Source organism: Electrophorus electricus, chromosome 12, assembly GCF_041902795.1.
Source record: "Electrophorus electricus isolate QZ-2024a chromosome 12, ASM4190279v1, whole genome shotgun sequence".
In the NCBI taxonomy this organism is placed as follows: Eukaryota; Metazoa; Chordata; class Actinopteri; order Gymnotiformes; family Gymnotidae; genus Electrophorus; species Electrophorus electricus.
Window position 1 is genome coordinate 9,309,397 of NC_137508.1, and position 18,489 is coordinate 9,327,885.

Below are 18,489 nucleotides of genomic sequence, written 5' to 3' on the forward strand. Positions count from 1 at the left end.
GACGTTTGTGGTTTTCCCTCCGACGATGCGATGCGGTCCCGTCCGTAGCGGCATCCGACCGCTACACAGACGTATCGGCGGGATTCACTTCCTCACGACGGTGCGATTTATGAATTCGACAAAAAAAAAAAAATCATCGTACATTTGTTTGACAGTCACAAATGTTAAGTGACAATTGTTTTATACAACATACACCTTGTGTAAATTATCTGAACATAAAAAGCACATACAAAATAAGCCTATTTATGTTTTTGCTCCGTTGTCTTGTAATGGACATATTTGTGATTTTGTAATTGCCTCACTTATTTTTAGATTTGATGGTTAATATCTTGATTTAAGAGCTTGTAATTTATTTACATTTACATTTTTTTCATAACATGAATTTCTAATCTCTTTCGAACCATTTTTCCCCTCAATGAACCTACTGTAAAGTGATTTGGATATCTGGCCCCTATATTCCTGAAACAATATGGAAATTTCACATTAATTGAACTCAAGTTTGACAACCAGCCCTTGACAGTTGACAAACCAGCGTAGCTGTAGGTGTCAGATGTTCATAGTTATTTAGTGCCATCTGCTGGCCAAGACAAGCAGCTTCAGCCCGAAAATAGTAAACATTTTCCTTCTTGATATATTTTGTTTTTGAATTTATTATTATTTATTTATTTTTATTTTTTTTGCAAGGTAATGTATATTACTATGTTTCTGCTTTGAGGGATTTGGCTATGTATACCATGAGTCATACTAATTCAGTCCCTTTTTTTTAATCTGTTCTAGTAATATGAAATCTGTTGAGAATGTGTGTATGGACAGTACATAACAGTGTGTGTTTCTTACACTGTACTCCTTGGGGGCCAGTAGTCAAAGGGGAGTTGTAATTGTCCCCTTTTGTCCTCTTATCAAGATCACTTGTTTATATGTGGTGATTTATCTGCAATTTAGCCAGAAAGACATGTTTATCACACTAAAAGATCGATCAGACACACGTTACTGGGCCCTGTGGAATTGTTTGTGTGTTTACAGAGCATTGAAGAGGTTTCCCAGAGTGACTGTGAGTGCTTAGCTAGGATGCATTATCCAATTTTTATTGTAGTGTTGTATTGTACTTAAAATATATAGGAAAGAATGCAGTGGGACCAGGCACACATGATTGGATTCTTTTGGGGCATTTTAGGCATATAATATGCAGAGTGATCAGTTTTTAAGTACGATTTGTAAATGCAATCACCCTGCAGTTGCTACCTGACAGTCATGAGAATATACTACATGCAGTGAAGTGTGTTTGTGATAGAAATGTTTTGTTCTATTAGGGACAGTAATTATTGTGTCAGGATTATTCTAGAAGTTATCCTATGAAGTCTCATGGATGCACATTAACAAAATACTTAGGCCTGGTTCTTCAATTACTCTGGTTCACTCATTACACTTTTGATGGATACAGCAAAGATGAAACCTTCACCATGTAAGCAGTGCACTAGTGAGCATACTAATAACTGCAGATTTTGGCTTGCCAGCATGCAGCGGATAAGCAGCTGTAGGAAGCTACATCAGGATGAAAAGTAGAGGATGGTCATTCCAGCTGTTTGGTATTATAAAAATACAGAACAAAGAAAGCTTTTCTAGGCTTTGCTTTTATTGTATCTAAAACAGCTGGCTTTTTTTAAAAATAAAAAACACTTCACCTGTGCACAGGGGAATGTTGCCATAGAAACAAGCTAAATGAGTTCAGGCACAAATGACTATGTTGCCGTGCACAGGATTGCTATTCTAAAATCACCTTTTATTTACCAGTGTAGAGACAAAATGCAATCAATCAAATCAGTCAGCACATTCACACAGTAATTAAAACTTGAGTGGTGTTTTTGTACAAATGTACATCAGACAGCACAAAGTAAGCCTGAACAATCAACAATATCTCAATCCTATCACAATACTGAGAAAACCAATTTGTAAGTGTCATCACAGAAAGACTGAACTAACACAACCAGTTAGTCTAAGAAGTAAACTGAGAGTAACGGCAGCTCTTCACACTTTTATCTATGCATATGACCAAGTTGCCCTCCAGAACTGTCTAAGGGGAGATTACACTCAACTGTGGTGTGCCATAAAATGGGACATTCTTCATTACATTCTAAATCAGTGTAACGCTTGTTCCTAAATGTTATATGCTGAAGGCTCTGGTTTAGTGTTAAGGAGGAAATGGTAAGGCATGGAACCAATAGAAAAGGTTAAAATTAAACATTCTGTTACAAAACACAACACTGTTCCTCTTTTATTACATTGTATGTTTTATAATTTGTAATAATGCTAGTTGTATTTTTAGAGTTTAATAGCATGCTCAAGAGTTCAATGTTTCAGTCACTGAATTCATGAGTCAGCTGGAATTTCTATGGATTTGATGGCATCAGTCCTCTCATGGGTTCTACCCATCCTCATTTCCAACACAAAAACAATTAAAAAAAAAATCTGTTGCTGTCTAGTAGGGTACTTTATGCTGCTCTCAAAAATCAGGCATCATGACAAGCAACTACTAGCCTGGACTAAGATAGCAAGTACATAACTGTTTTTTAGTGAAATGTGCCATCTGAGTTTTTAGCACCACATCAAACACAGGTACACCCTTCATCCCATACAGTAGCAAATCAAAGTTAATTTGAGCATGCAGTGCTGTTTCTCTATTATACCGAAAGTCAGTGACTGTTCTCCAGTCATCATGTTTTTGAATGTCATGCCCTCAACATCACCCCTGCCCCCAACATGCCCTCAAGATAAAGACACCTGAAATCATAGTAATGTATTAAAATGTTAAGTTTCAAAGCAATGTTACAGAATTGCACATGGATTTACTGAATAAACTTATATATATCACACACACATACACACCTATTAAGAACTGCTACTTTTGAACTGAATCATCAGTCATTCAAGTGAAAATGAGTAGTTAAGACCAGGCTTTAAAGCCATATAGTCATGCCCTTAATAGTCACAGAGCACTTATTCTTCACTACTATTATATTGCATGTTTCATGATGGGATCAACACTTACTGTATAGGAATGGAATAGGAAAGTTCATCCAAAATAGCTTTCAAAGTAACCTCTCTTGGCCAGATCCAAACACATATCACAAAGACTATAAGCTGTCTTGCTGTCTAGAGTGAACTGGGATGCAAAATCAAAACAAACCCACCGCACATTCCAATATTGATTGTAACCATGGAGATACCTATTGGAGATAACATGACTATATCAGCATGACTCATACAAATGGACAGTGCATGGATCTCTTGAGAAATACAATGTTAAAATTCCTTTCAGAACTAGAAATGGTCTTAAGCTCTGTAATTATGCAATATCCCATGAAACACTGAATTTATTTGACGTTGGGGGTTTAGTCACAACAAGCCTTTCATTAGCACTGCAAGACAAGCTAGACTCCAACCTCCTTCACACTTTTTGGCACTGGAAAATTCTACGTGTATATGGAAACTTTATATATAAACCTTTAAAGCAAGACAAAACCTCTTCACAAAACTGTATTTCATTGGAAATTTAAGTACAGTACAATTTAAGTCCAATGAGTGTTGCTGTATATACTAAGTATTTGAAAGTGTCAAATTTGAAAGAAGATCGCTTTCCACACATAAGCCTAGCCCACAACTATGGAATATTTTTAATGAAACCTTAATGGTGACTTAGTTCTGCCCTTGGCTTTGTGCAGGTCCTGACTCACACACATGACTTTGAACATGACTCACACATCAGCTTCATTAGACCACATCTTATCGTGACACATTATTTTCATAATTTAGATCTCCAGTCTGTCACAATACCACTGAGCCACTGGTAACAGCTCTGCAGATCTAAATTATTAAAATTATGGCCTTTTCTTTCCCTCCTACTTGCACTATACTGCTTTTTCTACTCTTCCCTGTTCATTTGTAATGTTGCTGCATTATCCAGGTCCTCTCTATTTGGTCATTTTTGGTCTACTGCATGTGACTTATTTTCTTTGATACCCAAGAGCAGCAGTGTCCGGGAGAACATGAATAGCATTTGGAACATGGCAGATATTGGCACTCAATGGAGGGTTGCCACTACTATAGATCTAGTCAGTTAGAATGTCTATTGCTCGCACTAGCAGCCTCAGCACTCCCTGAAGAACACAGTGAAGGACAGACAAAGAGCCTAAGAGCAAAAACCTTCGCAGACAGAAGTGTAATCTAAATGTACAACTTGCATTAAGATATATTAAAGAATATACTGAGGCATGTTGTGCTTCCTGATCCACCTTAAATGTAAATTTCTGACACATCATTGGCCAAAGTGTGTATCAATTACACCAGTACTACTGGCTTTGTGCTTGGAATGAATATTTCTGAATGCAAAGTTGAGACTCCTGCTCTGGTTCTTATGACCAACAAACAAGAGTCTGATTGCTTCCTTCCTCCTGCAGTGTTTCAGCAGTGAAGTCATATTTAGCTTGGGTGGGATTGGGGGAGTAAATGAGGGCAAGAAAGACAGGGTCTTAGTGGGAGCTAATGTGATTGTGATTTGTCAGAGGTACTATGATAATCTAATCAAACTGCAGCATGACTCAGTCCTGTCCAACACAAAATGCTTGAAACATATGACAGTGAAGGGGAAAACGCCCTAAATGTAACTATTACAACTGTGACAATGTAAGCAAGAAAAAAAGGGTGCTATTTAAAGAGTCCGACACCCTCTCAGTCCTATGCAGAATGTTCTAGAATGCCCCCGTGTCTTAATTTGATCACAGTCATATCCAAAAATAAAACTCACTCCACTGTTTCCAGGAGGCTGTGAGACACTCTTGTCCTAACAGAGACAAGCAAAGCAAAGACAACAAGAAAAGCCTTCAGTCTTTTCATCTCTTCCCTTACTTGTCTGCAGTAATGAAATCTTATCTGACAACAGGTACATTTTCACCCTTCTGTTAAATCAAACTGCATTATATGGTATTTACATAAATAACAGCTTGGGACTTGAATACTTTTCTTCAGCATCAGACACTGCCTGTTCCACACTGTGAGGAAAAAAAAAAATCCTAAAAACTCACAGCACATTTTCCCATGTCTGCAACAAATGTTTATCTTTTTTTCCCAACATGAGCTTAAACAATAAATACAAACAAAAATACTGAAGGGAACTGTAGGGATTAAGGCATGAGACAGTACTTCCTTTTTCATTGAACTTGGTCCATTTTTAGATTTGGGTGATAATGGTTGGTCATGGTTCAAATTGGAACTGAATCCTGACTTGTGAGAGATCTCTTGAGACTACTACTATCTGAAAAGTGAAATAATTTTCAACTTACTTATTTTGCTAATCATTTGTGCAAACCCCCATGGTTAATCACTGACACTAATAATGTGGGTTACGTTAGTCACTACTTAGGTGTATCTACAATTTGGCATTGCATCTATACTGGGTAAAGACCGCAGCAGAACCTCCTCCTTGGTCTGAGAATCTCCACACAGGCAAGTGGTCCACTGGGAAGCAAGTTTTTGGCAGCAAAACAGGGTTTAGCACCACACCACATACAAGCTGAAGAAAAACTAGGAGAAGCAGACACTTCTAAAAGCACAAAAGCACTTGGAATCAGAAGCATAACATTTGAATGCCATATGTTTGTTTACTTGCAGACAGATCTATTGGGAAAAAATGCTGTTTTCATGAACACCTGTAACTGTGAATTTAAAATCAAAAGCAGTAATTGCAGTGCATATAGTAGTGTTCTACAGTCCAGGGTAAAGTATGTTATGTACACACTACAAATCCAAGTTTCTTGCACTCCTTTGTCCTTTCATACCATAAACTAGGCACAAAATGTGAATCATTCCAAAATTCTGATCTCATTTTCCATGTGCTCTCAGTATTCCCACTCATCTGTCTTCATGTCCAGGTAGCTGAGGATGTTCTGGGCATATTTGACTGCCTGTTTACGCGCTGCTTTAGTCTCCTGGTCCCCCTGAGGGTCCACAGCATCCAGAGCTAGTAGTTGTTTGGTCAGCAACTCCTCAAGTACCATGTAGCTCTTGTCAGCTCTCTTGCCATCAAAACCGAGCACTTGGGCCTGTAAGTCAGACAAGCTGGCCAGGACACGCCACACAGCTGTATGAGGCGGGGGCTCATCCCGTCCTGGGTTCCGGCGCCCGAGGGTTTCCCGGAGATCTAGGTAGGTGATAAGGGCCTGGATCTCAAGCACAGCCCTCCGACGGGCCTCCCTGATGCAGGGGTTACGCCCGGTATCCACTTCATCCAGATGCGTTAGTAGACTCTGCAGCTCTGCACCCTGCCCTGCAACGCCCTGTCGGAGGACCTCCCCCCGCAGCATAGACACGCGTCCCCGGATGGCTTCAATCTCACGGATGGAGTCATTTTGTGCCAAGTCATACCTGAAGGGAAATAACAGAACATCATTATTCAGTGGTAGAACTATTTAGATAAACATACACATATTTATAATTAATTTCTTATATTTTAAATGACTCATTTTGGTTTACAACAAATTGATTCAATGTAATATCACAACTGTAATTTCAGCTGCAGACATGTGATCTTTCTACCATTCTCTACCCTGTGTTGTCTATGGTGATTAAGAGATTATTTGCTGGGCATAGATTCTTTATGCTAATGAGTACTGCTGACATTGGCCAACTCTGTAGGGAGCAGGGTAAATACTGTTCAGTGGTGGAAATATTTACAGAAGCAAATATTTACAGAAGCAAAGTAACATCATGACAGCCAAGTGGGTGTGTTTATTCAAATGGGGCAGGACGATTGCTGCTCAATGTCGTATAAAGCAACACATCCAAACATAATATAGTCCGTAAAAAAGAAAGTGCATCACAGCAATGGTCATTTCATACTTCAGAAATTCTCACCTGGCAGATTCAATATCAAGTCATTTATATATTGACTAGCAAGAAAAATGCAATTTAGTCCAATGGGACAAGTATAAAAAAATTCATACACATTTTATACAACAGTTTTGGGATTAATTTCAATTATGAAGAGAGTGTACAATTTAATGGGAAAACTTCCTAGTCTTAATATGTTTCATGTCATGACACCCAAGGATGCATGAGTGTGTTTGTGTCCATGCATATGTTACCTGTGAGTGTCATCTCCCTCCCCCTCCAGGTCAATGTGTTTGAGCAGGCTGTTGATCTCCTCCACCACCTGTTTCCTGTAGTTCCTGACAGCTGTGTTGCTGGACACATCCAGGGAGTCCAGCTCCACCAACAGTTCAGTGAGGACCCGTGCTAGATGGGCACAGCTGTCACGCCCACTCAGTCCCATCAGCAGAGCCACCAGCTGGCAGCGGGCACCACTCACCTGCAAAACATCAATCAGTCCGTCTCTGCCTCTTCAGCCTAAAGCTGATGTCCCTAACTGGTGAAGAAGTTATATGTTAGTCAAGGCTATAAATGTTGGCATTAAAACACAGAAAAGAAGTTAAAAAAAAATTGACTAGATAGAGTAACTGGCGGTTGTTTCCACGTGACTTGTCACTGTTCCACCCCCAACTGCTGACCTGCACCATCACTTGATTGATGCGCTGCACAGCCTCATGGGTGTCATCAGACAGCGGCAACGCCAGCATGTGGGTGCGCACTCGGCCCTCAAGCACTTCTTGCACAGCACAAACGCGGGTGAGAGCCCGGTAGCGGGCCTTCCTGAGGGGTACGCTGCCTTCTGTCTTCACCTGGGCCAGCCGCATGGCCACATCCTGTACAGCCTCCACCAGCTCCTCGCCGCTCTCAGTCACATCCTGGGCCTGACCCTGTCGAAAGGGTGCCACCACCCCCGCCAGCAGAAGGCTCTGTGCCTCCCGGCTCAGTTCCTCTATGGCCAGGCGGGAGGGGTGTGTGGCGTTGCCCTCAAGGTACCGCAATAACCCCTCCACTTCGCCGGCGGCACGCTTCCGAGCCTGTTGCAGATCCATCCTTCCCTCTGTCTCCACCTGGGAAATACACACACACAGAACTTAAATTATGGGAGCATTTTTTATATGGTATTTTATATTTATAGGCATTTTGTGGAATTCTGTTCAGTTAAAAGTATGCACAAATATTTGTATGCACTTCTCTATGCAGATTACATGGAATTTGTGTAATTGAGCGATTTTATCAATTTTAAGGACTTGGTGCAATTATGCATAGATTTTAGATGCAAAACAGGGTTTTATTAGATTATTAGATTCTGAGGGACAATCAATCACACAATAACAACTGGCAGTTAACTGGAACCTCCCATGGTGCATTGTAGCCCTGCTCTTCCACATTATAGAAAATTACATTTGCATGGAGAGTACCAGCCTGTATGTATGTCTCACACCCACACATACATCACACAAACTCACAGAAAGCATAGCACCTAAAAACTCTGCACACTCACAGCCAGGCTGACAAGGTTGACTTTATGGTAAATTTGGTAAATAAAAACGCATCCTTTTGCTAGTTTTTAAAATCCTCTAAAAGATACAAGGCATTATAATGTACGAGATAATAAGCTGTAAAATGTTCTAATTGCAGTGCAGCATCTTCTGCCTTTCACCAGTACATTTAAATGAACTCCCCAAGTGTATGACCTCTGTGGTCATGGGAAGGTCAGCTACTGACCTGATCAAGCTCGAGCAGGAGCCGGGTCAGTTCTCGCTCCAGTCGCTTGTACTCGCGGTCACTCTGCAGGCCACTGAAGGAGCACACCTGCTGGCCCAGCATGGCCCCCTCCCGCTGTAGCTCGTCCAGGCGCACCAAGGTTGGATGCTGCCCGGGGTACGGCCCTGTGAACACGTGGAACGGCCCTGGCATCTGCTGCGCTTGCTGCTGCTGCTGGCTGCCATGATCCATTGTCCGCTTCCCACCATCAAAAGGCTTCCCAAATAGGCTGTGAGAGAGAGTGAGAGTGAATGAGTGGAGTGAGCGGTACAGTCATTTGTACATTTCATCAAGTATATCTCTGAAGAAGATTCCATGGAGTAACTGCAGTGCACTGTAGTAAAACATGTAAAGGTAGTAAAAATTGTGAAATACACAAGATTTCCAGAGAAACAGGACATTTTGGACAGAGGTCTTTCATCAGCTGTGCATGCAAAGCACTTTCCTTTTTCTCTGTTCCTCTGAAAATATCTTGAGTACCTCACATAATATACAAAATTACTGTATGCCCCATTTCATTTGATTTATATACATTATATAATTACAAGACATTACAGTTCTCTTTCATGCTTCTAGATTTTGATGCCCAAAGTTTGTCCAGTTTGCCATTTATTCCTGCATGACTAGGCCCTCCACCCAGTGTAAAAAACTAAAGCAAACAAACCTGAACCCCCCCCCAAAAAAAACCCCAAAAAAACACAACAAGTAAGCAGGCATGTGTGAGTACAAACGTGTGAGAGTTGTAAGTGGATTACTAATTAGATGCTGGGATACATGACATGAAAATTAGAGGGCTCAGGTCCACTGGCATGGCAACTACTGAGACTTTGATCCACTGCCCCCTGCCAGTTAACGTTCATCGTCAGTTAAACTAATGAAGCCATTTGACAGCGCCAATTGCAGCAATCTGTTAATAGTATCCTAACTCTGTGTTAAATTATCCATATCACCTTATGCATGTGGAATGAAGCAAACACATTCCCTTAAGAAGAGCTGTGAGCCCAAAACCAAAAATCATTTATCTCGTTCATCTCGATGCTTGAAGGTAATCCACAAGATGGTCTTGAGCACATATGATCAAAAGTATTTGCTAGTCCAGCTGCAGAGGGGATATCCAGTGAGAAACAAAATGGCCTTAAGAACCAACTGCTCAAAGAAAACCACACACTACTACAAAGCATTTCACTGGCAACCAAAGGCTATTCTACAGAGATGTGTCTGTGATGTCACAACAGACAGGTCAAGCTAATGGTCTCTCTTTATATCTTGACATGATGAAGTGTTTCTTAGTAAAGTGCTAGAGATTGATTAACAACAATCATTTGAATTTGCTAAAGTTTACAAAAAGTAAACCATACTTTAAATGTTTTATATAAACCAATGCCAAAGCTATTGTTTGTTCAAATAATTTATACTCTCTGTTACAATACTGTAAAGTCACCCAAAGATTTTTAACAGATCATTGTATACTAGATCATTAGGAAAACAGCTTGTTTGTGCATTTATACATAACCAAGTGAAAAGAAATCCCTTCATGCAGAAGAATGTTACTCATTCCATGGTTGTTTACTGTGAATTTGAAGTGACCATGAAAAGTATAAAGCAAACGTATGCACTGGTAATATAGCCTGTGTGGATAACTACACATCGTCACCCACGGAATTCTTTACTTGTCTTAGGACAAGTCATTTAGGGCTACATTTACAGCATTTGCCAGACACTTTTATCCAGAGCGACTTGTTAATCAGTATGACAGCATGTGTTCCCCCTGGGGAATCATACACATGTCCTTTGGATTGCTAGCACCTTGCTCAATCACTTACATATACATTTTTGGCATTTAGCAGATGCTCTTATGCAGAGCAACTCACAAAAGTGCTTTGTCATCTACTCATACAATGTATCCTAGCCAGTACAGTAGGTTAGAGTTCAAGATGCAATTGAACTAGAATACTGCTGAAATACAGGAATCAATACTTAAATGAAGTGCAAAATAAGCACAAGATCTATCAGACAATGATAAATGCAATAAAAAACAATAAGTACTACAGTTCCTGTTGCTCAACATAGGTGCAGCATCAATGGTCATTTAAATATTCCACAAATAGATAAGTCTTCAGTCTGCCTTTCAATCACCTTCATCAAGTGAGCTACAGTTTTACCCATGCCTGCCTTTTTCCCCGCTTCTGTGGCACATGACTGCTACAGGCCTCTGATTATAAAGTCTCTAGTGAACTTGCATACAAAACTAAAAATTTGGTTTATGTGATGGGGTGGGGCCATGGACTCCAAATGCCATCCATGCCCAAGCCTACTGCTGAATGCAGGCCAGAAGGTTCCCTTGATGTTGGATGCAACAATGCGATTTGACCCAAATCACTATAAAAGACAAATTTTCTGAAACCAAGATTCTATGGATTATTTTTCTAAACATTACTGCCAGATGTGTTTCCCAGTAATTTCATTTTGGAGCTATGAGGTAATATAAAGGATACCGAGATGTGGAACAGTCCATTTATTAAAAGGTATGAGGGTGATGCAGACTAGGTCAATGGCACAGATATTAATAATCACTCTGTCTAACATAAGAATACCGAGTAGTCAAGACAAAAACATTCCACTACGTAAATCACTACCATCCTCAACATATATCATCGTTAGCATGTACATTACGAACAAAAATGCAGCCTAATCGCACAGTGCACACATACCCCTAGTAATCCCACCTACATCGATATTTAACATATATGTTAAGAACAGAAAATATACCATAGCCCCCTAAAACGTAGACGATTAAAGGAGAGGGCATCAAAGCAGTTCTTATCCAACACGAACATCAGCAATGTCTCACTACCTTCCCAGATGCGCAGAATATTTCTCACCTTTTCAGCACGCCGAAGACATTCGCGCACATTTCTGAAAAGCTCCGTTTCCATAAGATATGTAAAATAATCTGTGTTGCGATACGTCAGTAATTGATGGCACGTTGAGATGTGAATTTAAGACTATCTAGCTATATATTTGAGGTTTTAAGAAGCAGATTAACACTACATCGGGATTAACTGCATTGCCGCCCCTCCCGTCCCACGCAGTCCAAGCGCAGATACTGGGGAAACCAATTCACAGATCAGCAGGGGTTTTACACAATAAACCATCATATATCTACGACTCATACATTTAGATTGTTATTTTGCTCAAATTTGACAAATTTTATGTCGACATACCAAATATTGCACTAATTCACGCCTAGCTCTCATCATTTTTTGCTAGTCAGTAATGTTATCCATCCAGAACACAAAATGGTTTAATCTTTTATGTACACTAACGTCAGTAACTAGCCGGCGCGTAGTATTTTTTTCGCAAGCGCTACTGGCAGATAGCTAGCATTAGCTAGCTGGTTAGATATATAAATGCAAGTTTGAAAGGCCGATCAAACATCTTAATTAAACTATACCAGTCTTTGAAAAACATTTGTAAAGGCTAGCTAACAGTGTTTAAATGGCTATAGTTTAACAAGCTAGCTAGTAGCGTTTCCCAAAATCTCACAAGGGCCACAAAAACAGCAGCCACCGACACAGTACAGATATAGTAGTTACAGCACTTTTTTTGACTAAACGGTGTAGCAAGTTTCGTGTACAAGTACATTTCACGTAGCTACATGGCTCTACATTTTAGCATGGTCCCCATTGTCAGCTACCCACCTGCATAACCAGCGCACAGCCATCGGAGTATCTGTAGGTTACTGAAAACAACCGATAACACTAATCCTCATTACCACTTATGACCACCGGGGACAAATGTACCAGGTTGGACAAGCAACATAATATACGGTTTAAGTTTATGAGGGCTGTAGATGATTAAGAATTCAAATGACACGTTGTAAATATGTTTGACACTTATTTCATGTACTTTAAATGCTTTTGTTAGCATCTTTGCTCGGCTTCTGTGAAGTTACAGCTTTCATGTGCCTAGTCAAATGGACAAGTCGTAGTGTTTTAACAGTCATTGAAAGCTGCTGTTACATGGTTTACAGTATTAAATATTTTTAATTGAGTTTCATTAATATTTTACAGTTGTCGTATAAAGACTTAGTACTTTAGTCAGACAATGACCCTTTGCATCTCTCTAAAACTCTTGAAGCACAATGGTCGTCCAGTTCAATAATAACAGGAAGTGGCAAAATTCATCGGAAGAAGATGAAAAAAGCTCCTGAATTTTTTTGGGGGGTTGTGAAGACGGATACTTTAAATCTTTTATAAGATGTGCAAAAAAGAACTTGATCTCAAATACACCGAATACTTACAAGCTATTTTTATGTATAACTGCCTAAATCCTAGTTCAGCTATTTATGCACCTTGACATTTGAGTGTTTCTTCGCCCCGAGGATTTCTGACACCGCTCATTTACAAGAAAGTAAAGAACACTGGACTCCCTAGGAATCACTAGAACTGGGAATGACAACCACTTCTATCATCAGCAGTTGTGAATTAGTTCAGCCGGGGAGTTCAGGTTTGCAACTGGATATCTGCCAAGTAAAATTTAGTTCCAATTCTAACTTATTACACTTTATTCAGTTTATTTAACTCTTTGGGAGCATAAATATATATTAAGGGTGTAAAATTTGTGCAGTGTAAAGGTGATCTAGAGTAGTGAGGGACAATCATGACAACTAATTACTTAAGCATTATTCAGATTTAAGCATGTTGATTCATTTTTGCTTTATCAAAACAAATAACCAAACAAAAGTTAAGTTTTTTTTGTTTGTTTTTTTACAAATACTACTCGTACACCATGCCACTTTTATTTTAAAAGAGGTCCATTAAACCTGCCATTCAAAACATTGTTGCTGACTTCACATACATGAAACCACCGTGCAGGTAGCTGGCTAGGTTACAAAAGTTGATATGTTAACGGATGAAGCTAACTATATACTTTGAAAATGAATGTCAGAACAATAAGGTATTTGCTTTTTAGAACCCGTCGTAGTATCCTGACAAGCAGTCGACACAGCGCTGGCCAACCTCCACAAGATGAGGTTTGTTACGTTAGCTTCCTTGCTAACGTCTGTGAGTAATTATTTGCAACGTTAAATATCTCCTGAAATAACCGAATATTGCAGGCTATTGTAGCTACGGTAGCTAGAGTAATCTGACTTAAATTACAAGGGTAAACTATGCAGGGCTTTAAAAAAAAAAAAAAAAGTCTTGTGTTGAGCCAAATAACCTAAGATGGCTATCTTAAGGTGACCGTTAGGTAGTTACGTCTTTAGCTGATGGTCGCTAGGTTACCTGATCAAGTGATTTGAAGGGATAGCAAAGCACATCCCTCTCGCACCATTCCATTATGTAACAGTAGATTCATTGGCGGGGTTGTCTATGTTCAGAAAAAAAGTTGTACCTTTAATCAGGGGAGTCACTAGAGCTTCCATTCGGGGCTTGATCCCGAGAATTTAACGGAGTGTGGGTCGCGGCTTACATTTTTCAGTGGTTAAGCATAAAACTTTAAAGATTATATTATGAACAGTTCTATTTTTAGTACTCTGCTATTTGGGTAGCTTGAGTGCCTACCAACTCACAGACTGAAGTAAGACAACCCAGTCAGTTTTGTGGCTTACCTACGTTAGAAAACATGGGGTAAAACAAACCTCAGATCTTGTGCCATTTTTCTACGCCAAGAGGGCAGTTATTAGCGCCGTACACACGGTTTGAGAACAACCTTTGCAAAGGTGCTGGACCCGCTATATTTCGAAATTTGGAGCGAAGCGCACAGAAACTGCTCTATTGACTGCACAGACCAGCACAATCTGTAAATTTCTATACCTATGAGCTAACGTTTGTTTGACTGCTTTTCCAACCTGGGTCAGTACAATGCAGGACTAACCAATAAAACCTTTCCTAAAAGATGGATCAATACCAAGTGTACAAGGCTAAACTGTGGAAGAGGCAAATATAGCAAGATGTAGTGACTGGAGGCCATTTGAGTACAGTAAACTCATCGTCATGTTCAAGAAGCCAGTTTGAGAGGATTTTAGCTTTGTGATATGGCACATTATCCTGCTGGAAATGGCCACGAGAAGATGGGTACACTGTAGTCATAAAGGGATGGACACAGTCAGCAACAATACTCAGGTTGTGGCATGTAAACAATGCCAAACATGTATTAAGGGGCCAAAAGTACCAAGAAAATATCCCCCACAACCAGCAGCCTGAATTGTTGCTACAAGGCAGGATGGATAAGTGCCTTCATGTTGTTTACTCTAAATTCTGACCTTACCATCCAAATTTCACAGCAGAAATCAAGACTCATCAGACCAGGCAATATGTTTCTAATCTCATATTGTCCAATTTGTGAGCCCATGTGAATTATAGAATTAGTTGCCTGTTTTTAGCTGTCAGGAGTGGTACCCAGTGTGGTCTACTTCTGTAGCCCATCTGCTTCAGGGTTTGATGTGTTGGGCATTCAATGATTCTCTTCTGCATAACTCAGTTTTAACAAATGGTTGAGTTATTGTTGCTTCTCTATCAACTCAGACCAGTCTGGCTATTCTCCTCTGATATCAACAAGGCATTTTCACCCAGAGAACTGTGGTTCACCAGATATTTTTCTTTTTCACACTGATCTCTGTAAACCCTAGAGATGGTTCTGCATGAAAATCCCAGTAGGTCAGCAGTTTGGTTTGAAGTTCAGCAGGTCCTGTTGACTGTCTGCATGCTTAAATGCATTGAGTTGCTGCCATTTGATTTGCTGAGTTGTCTTAATGAGCAGTTAAACAGGTGTACCCAATAAAGAGGCCAGCGAGTGTATGTATTTTGTTGTGTATGCTAGAATGATCAGAGCAAACTCAGGATCTGACTCTGGGGTGTTTGGCAGGTTCAGAATGATGCTTTGTATGATCTTGTGGTAATTTAGCATGTCATAGACATTTAATTAAGACCCAAGGGAACTATTAACTTGTGTAAAGGGGGTATAATGGGTCCCCTTTAAAATGAGCAGTGATCATATGGGGATGGGGAGGGGGACATGTATCCACTCCACAAACAATCCTACTTTTAAACAGAAGATCAGGAGTTTACTAGGTGGGACATTTTCTGAAATTACTATGAAGGAGGTTTTTGTTTAGATCATGGATAAGCTTACCAAAACTTAAACTTATTAAGAATACCGGTATTCATCCAGTAAGGACACATTGTTGTGCTGATTATAAAGACCACAATTAAAACATTCCACTGATGTCTTGTCTAGCTTTGACACAAATCTTCTATTGAACACTTTTGGATGCTGTACTAGTTTTATGTGGAGACAATAAATTATGCATTTTTGAAATTCACAGTTGTGGAACTTAGGGTTGCAGTTGAATTAAATGAAGATATCATATAAAGAAAGAAATGCACAAATTATGTATTTTCATAGGACAATGTACAAAACACTGTTACATGAAATAGTTTTGCTTGTAGAATGTGAGAATATGCCTGTTCAACGGTCCACTATCCTTCCTTGAAAACAGTCAAGCTAGCAAACATTGGTATGTAATCACTATTGAAAGGCCCCATAGCCTGCACTACTACAGTCATGGCCAAAATTTGAGACTGACAAATTTTGGTTTTCATAAAGTTTACTGTGTCAGTTTTTTAGTCCGATGTTTATATGGTATAGTGAAGTACAATTATATGCATTTCATAAGTTTTTTAAAAACTTTTTATTGATAAATACATCCAGTTTAAGCAAAGACTTAATATTTATAGTGTTGACCCTTCTTTTTTAAGACTTCTGCACTTCGCCTTGGCATGCTGGATGTCAGCTTCTTGGCAAAATCTTGACTGATGGCAAAAACTTTGATCAACTCCAAGCACTGATGCATTGCCATCAGTCAAGATTTTTCCCAGTAGCTGATATCCAGCATGCCAAGGCAAATTGCAGAACTCTTTAAAAAGAAGGGTCAACACTGTAATTATTAAGTCTTTGCTTAAACTGTATGTATTTGTCAATAAAAAGTAAAAAAACAAAAAAACAAAAAACAAGGCAGTAAACTTTGTGAAAACCAAAATTTGTCAGTCTCAAAACTGGCCACGACAGTACATTTCACAATTATGAATTCAAACAGAAATCTATATACTTTAAACTGAGTCTTGTTTACACTCTTACTTGTTTATTTATCCCTAAAGATACTGTGTGCATACTGAAAATTGTGTTTTGTTCTTGCCACATGCCTTGTGTGCTTATTCCATGGTTGTTAGCAGTACACTTGTGTCATGTCAGCATTATATTCTGTGGAGCAGGTTATCATACCAAAGCAAATTCCTGTACCTGACAAGTACTGTGGAATAAAAGCAGTTCTAATTAATTGGTAGTTAATATAATGTAAGCAAGATTTAATCTGTTTTTACAGGTCTTAAATTGTGATGTTTTTTATACATAAATAGTGTTTGTCCTAGAACTTCCCCTGCCTTTCTAGAGCCATTTGAATTGAATGTTAATGATCTGTGAATTAGCTTCTGCTGAAACTTTATTCTGGAGAATTTAAATAAGTTTAATCATTTTAGTATTTCATTTATGCTAAAGCATGTATTTGTCTTTATTGGGATCTGCACTTTCTGCAAACTTGGATGGTTTACAGTTTTAGAATATATAGCCATTTGTATAGGTTTTGATATGGTTTTGTTCACTGACTTGGCATTTAATTTTGTTAAGAACACTAGATTCAACCCAGCACCAACATCAAAATACGACTGGATTGGCCCACCAGACAGACTGTCAAATCTCCGACCAGTTATATATCATATCCCTGAAAATGAGACCCAACTGGAGAGAAAACTAAGACATCTGAGGCAGGAAACAGAGGACTGGAATCATGCGTTTTGGACATACCAGAATGTCACGTTCACTAAGGTGAAACTTGAAAGATAAGTTGTAACGGATGTCAAATAGTTTTATTTCTGACCACTAGACGGCAGCATTTAATCATGCAGCATGTGTATATCGTTTTGTAACGTTCTCTTTTCATCTTTAACGAAACTTTTTTAATGAACTTATAACTGTAGGAAAAAGAACAATTCATACTGTCCCAGCTGAAGCTAAAAGGCTTGACAGAAAAAGATGAGAGAGGTTAGTAACTTTCAACTTAGTTCAGCTTTATACTCATGCATGTGCACAGAAGTGGATATTAACAAAAATACTGGTAAATAATGTATAAGTAATAAAATAGTTAATAAGCACGTATGCTGACAATATGCAATACTAAATGGACACAGGACAATATGATACAGCTCAAAGATGTCAATGTAATTATTGACCTGCAAGTTAAACTGGATAAGCATATCCATATTTATAATGAAAGATTATATACTAGCAATACTTTATTCTACAGTTTGCAAATTCTGCTGCTTTCTTATGTATTACAGGACGACAAAGGACCTTGAGTAGCGAGGAGATGGCAGTCTTCTACAAACACTTCCTAGACAAAAACTGTAAAAAACATGCAAGTTACAACAAGTTAGTATACATACATCCTTATTTATATTTATATTATTTATTTGAGTAGCATCATTATAAGCATAAATAAGATAAATCGATCAATAGAATATATAGGCAGAAAAGTGTTTGTGATAGATATCTAACACCATCCCCTTTTTAAAATACAGAGAATGGTATAGACGGAATTTCACCATTACCCTTCTGATGGGCAGAGTAACTCTGCACAGTATCTGGAGGGCACTAAGTGGTCAAGTAAGGAGTAAAAGAAAAACCATGATGCCTGAATAAAATCACTTCATTTGATTTCTTGTATCCCTGCTGTTCACCTTATTA

General features: G+C 39.0%; 2 protein-coding genes across 6 annotated transcripts; one reads left to right on the forward strand and one right to left on the reverse strand.

Annotated features, from left to right (window-relative positions):
• Positions 1 to 1,613: 1,613 nt before the first annotated feature.
• bag5 (BCL2 associated athanogene 5) lies at positions 1,614 to 12,455 on the reverse strand. 2 transcript variants are annotated; one of them, XM_027021234.3, is made up of 5 exons: positions 12,387 to 12,455; positions 8,647 to 8,914; positions 7,560 to 7,988; positions 7,137 to 7,360; positions 1,614 to 6,417 (listed from the first exon to the last, which is right to left on the reverse strand). In XM_027021234.3, the coding sequence occupies exons 1-5, from the start codon at positions 12,407 to 12,409 to the stop codon at positions 5,892 to 5,894; spliced, it is 1,470 nt and encodes a 489-aa protein (XP_026877035.1). In that variant the 5' UTR covers positions 12,410 to 12,455; the 3' UTR covers positions 1,614 to 5,891. The 2 variants fall into 2 exon arrangements, with proteins under 2 accessions (XP_026877035.1, XP_026876952.1); XM_027021151.3 differs by lacking the exon at positions 12,387 to 12,455 and adding an exon at positions 11,568 to 11,809.
• A 1,058-nt stretch (positions 12,456 to 13,513) lies between these two features.
• Positions 13,514 to 18,459, forward strand: coa8 (cytochrome c oxidase assembly factor 8). 4 transcript variants are annotated; one of them, XM_027020953.3, is made up of 6 exons: positions 13,514 to 13,562; positions 13,660 to 13,720; positions 17,374 to 17,571; positions 17,724 to 17,787; positions 18,084 to 18,174; positions 18,324 to 18,459. In XM_027020953.3, exons 1-6 carry the CDS (start codon positions 13,546 to 13,548, stop codon positions 18,442 to 18,444), a joined length of 552 nt encoding a protein of 183 aa, XP_026876754.2. In that variant the 5' UTR covers positions 13,514 to 13,545; the 3' UTR covers positions 18,445 to 18,459. The 4 variants fall into 4 exon arrangements, with proteins under 4 accessions (XP_026876754.2, XP_026876672.2, XP_081580365.1 ...); XM_081724239.1 differs by having other exon boundaries at positions 13,548 to 13,562; positions 17,382 to 17,571; XM_027020871.3 differs by having other exon boundaries at positions 13,517 to 13,720.
• Positions 18,460 to 18,489: the final 30 nt, after the last annotated feature.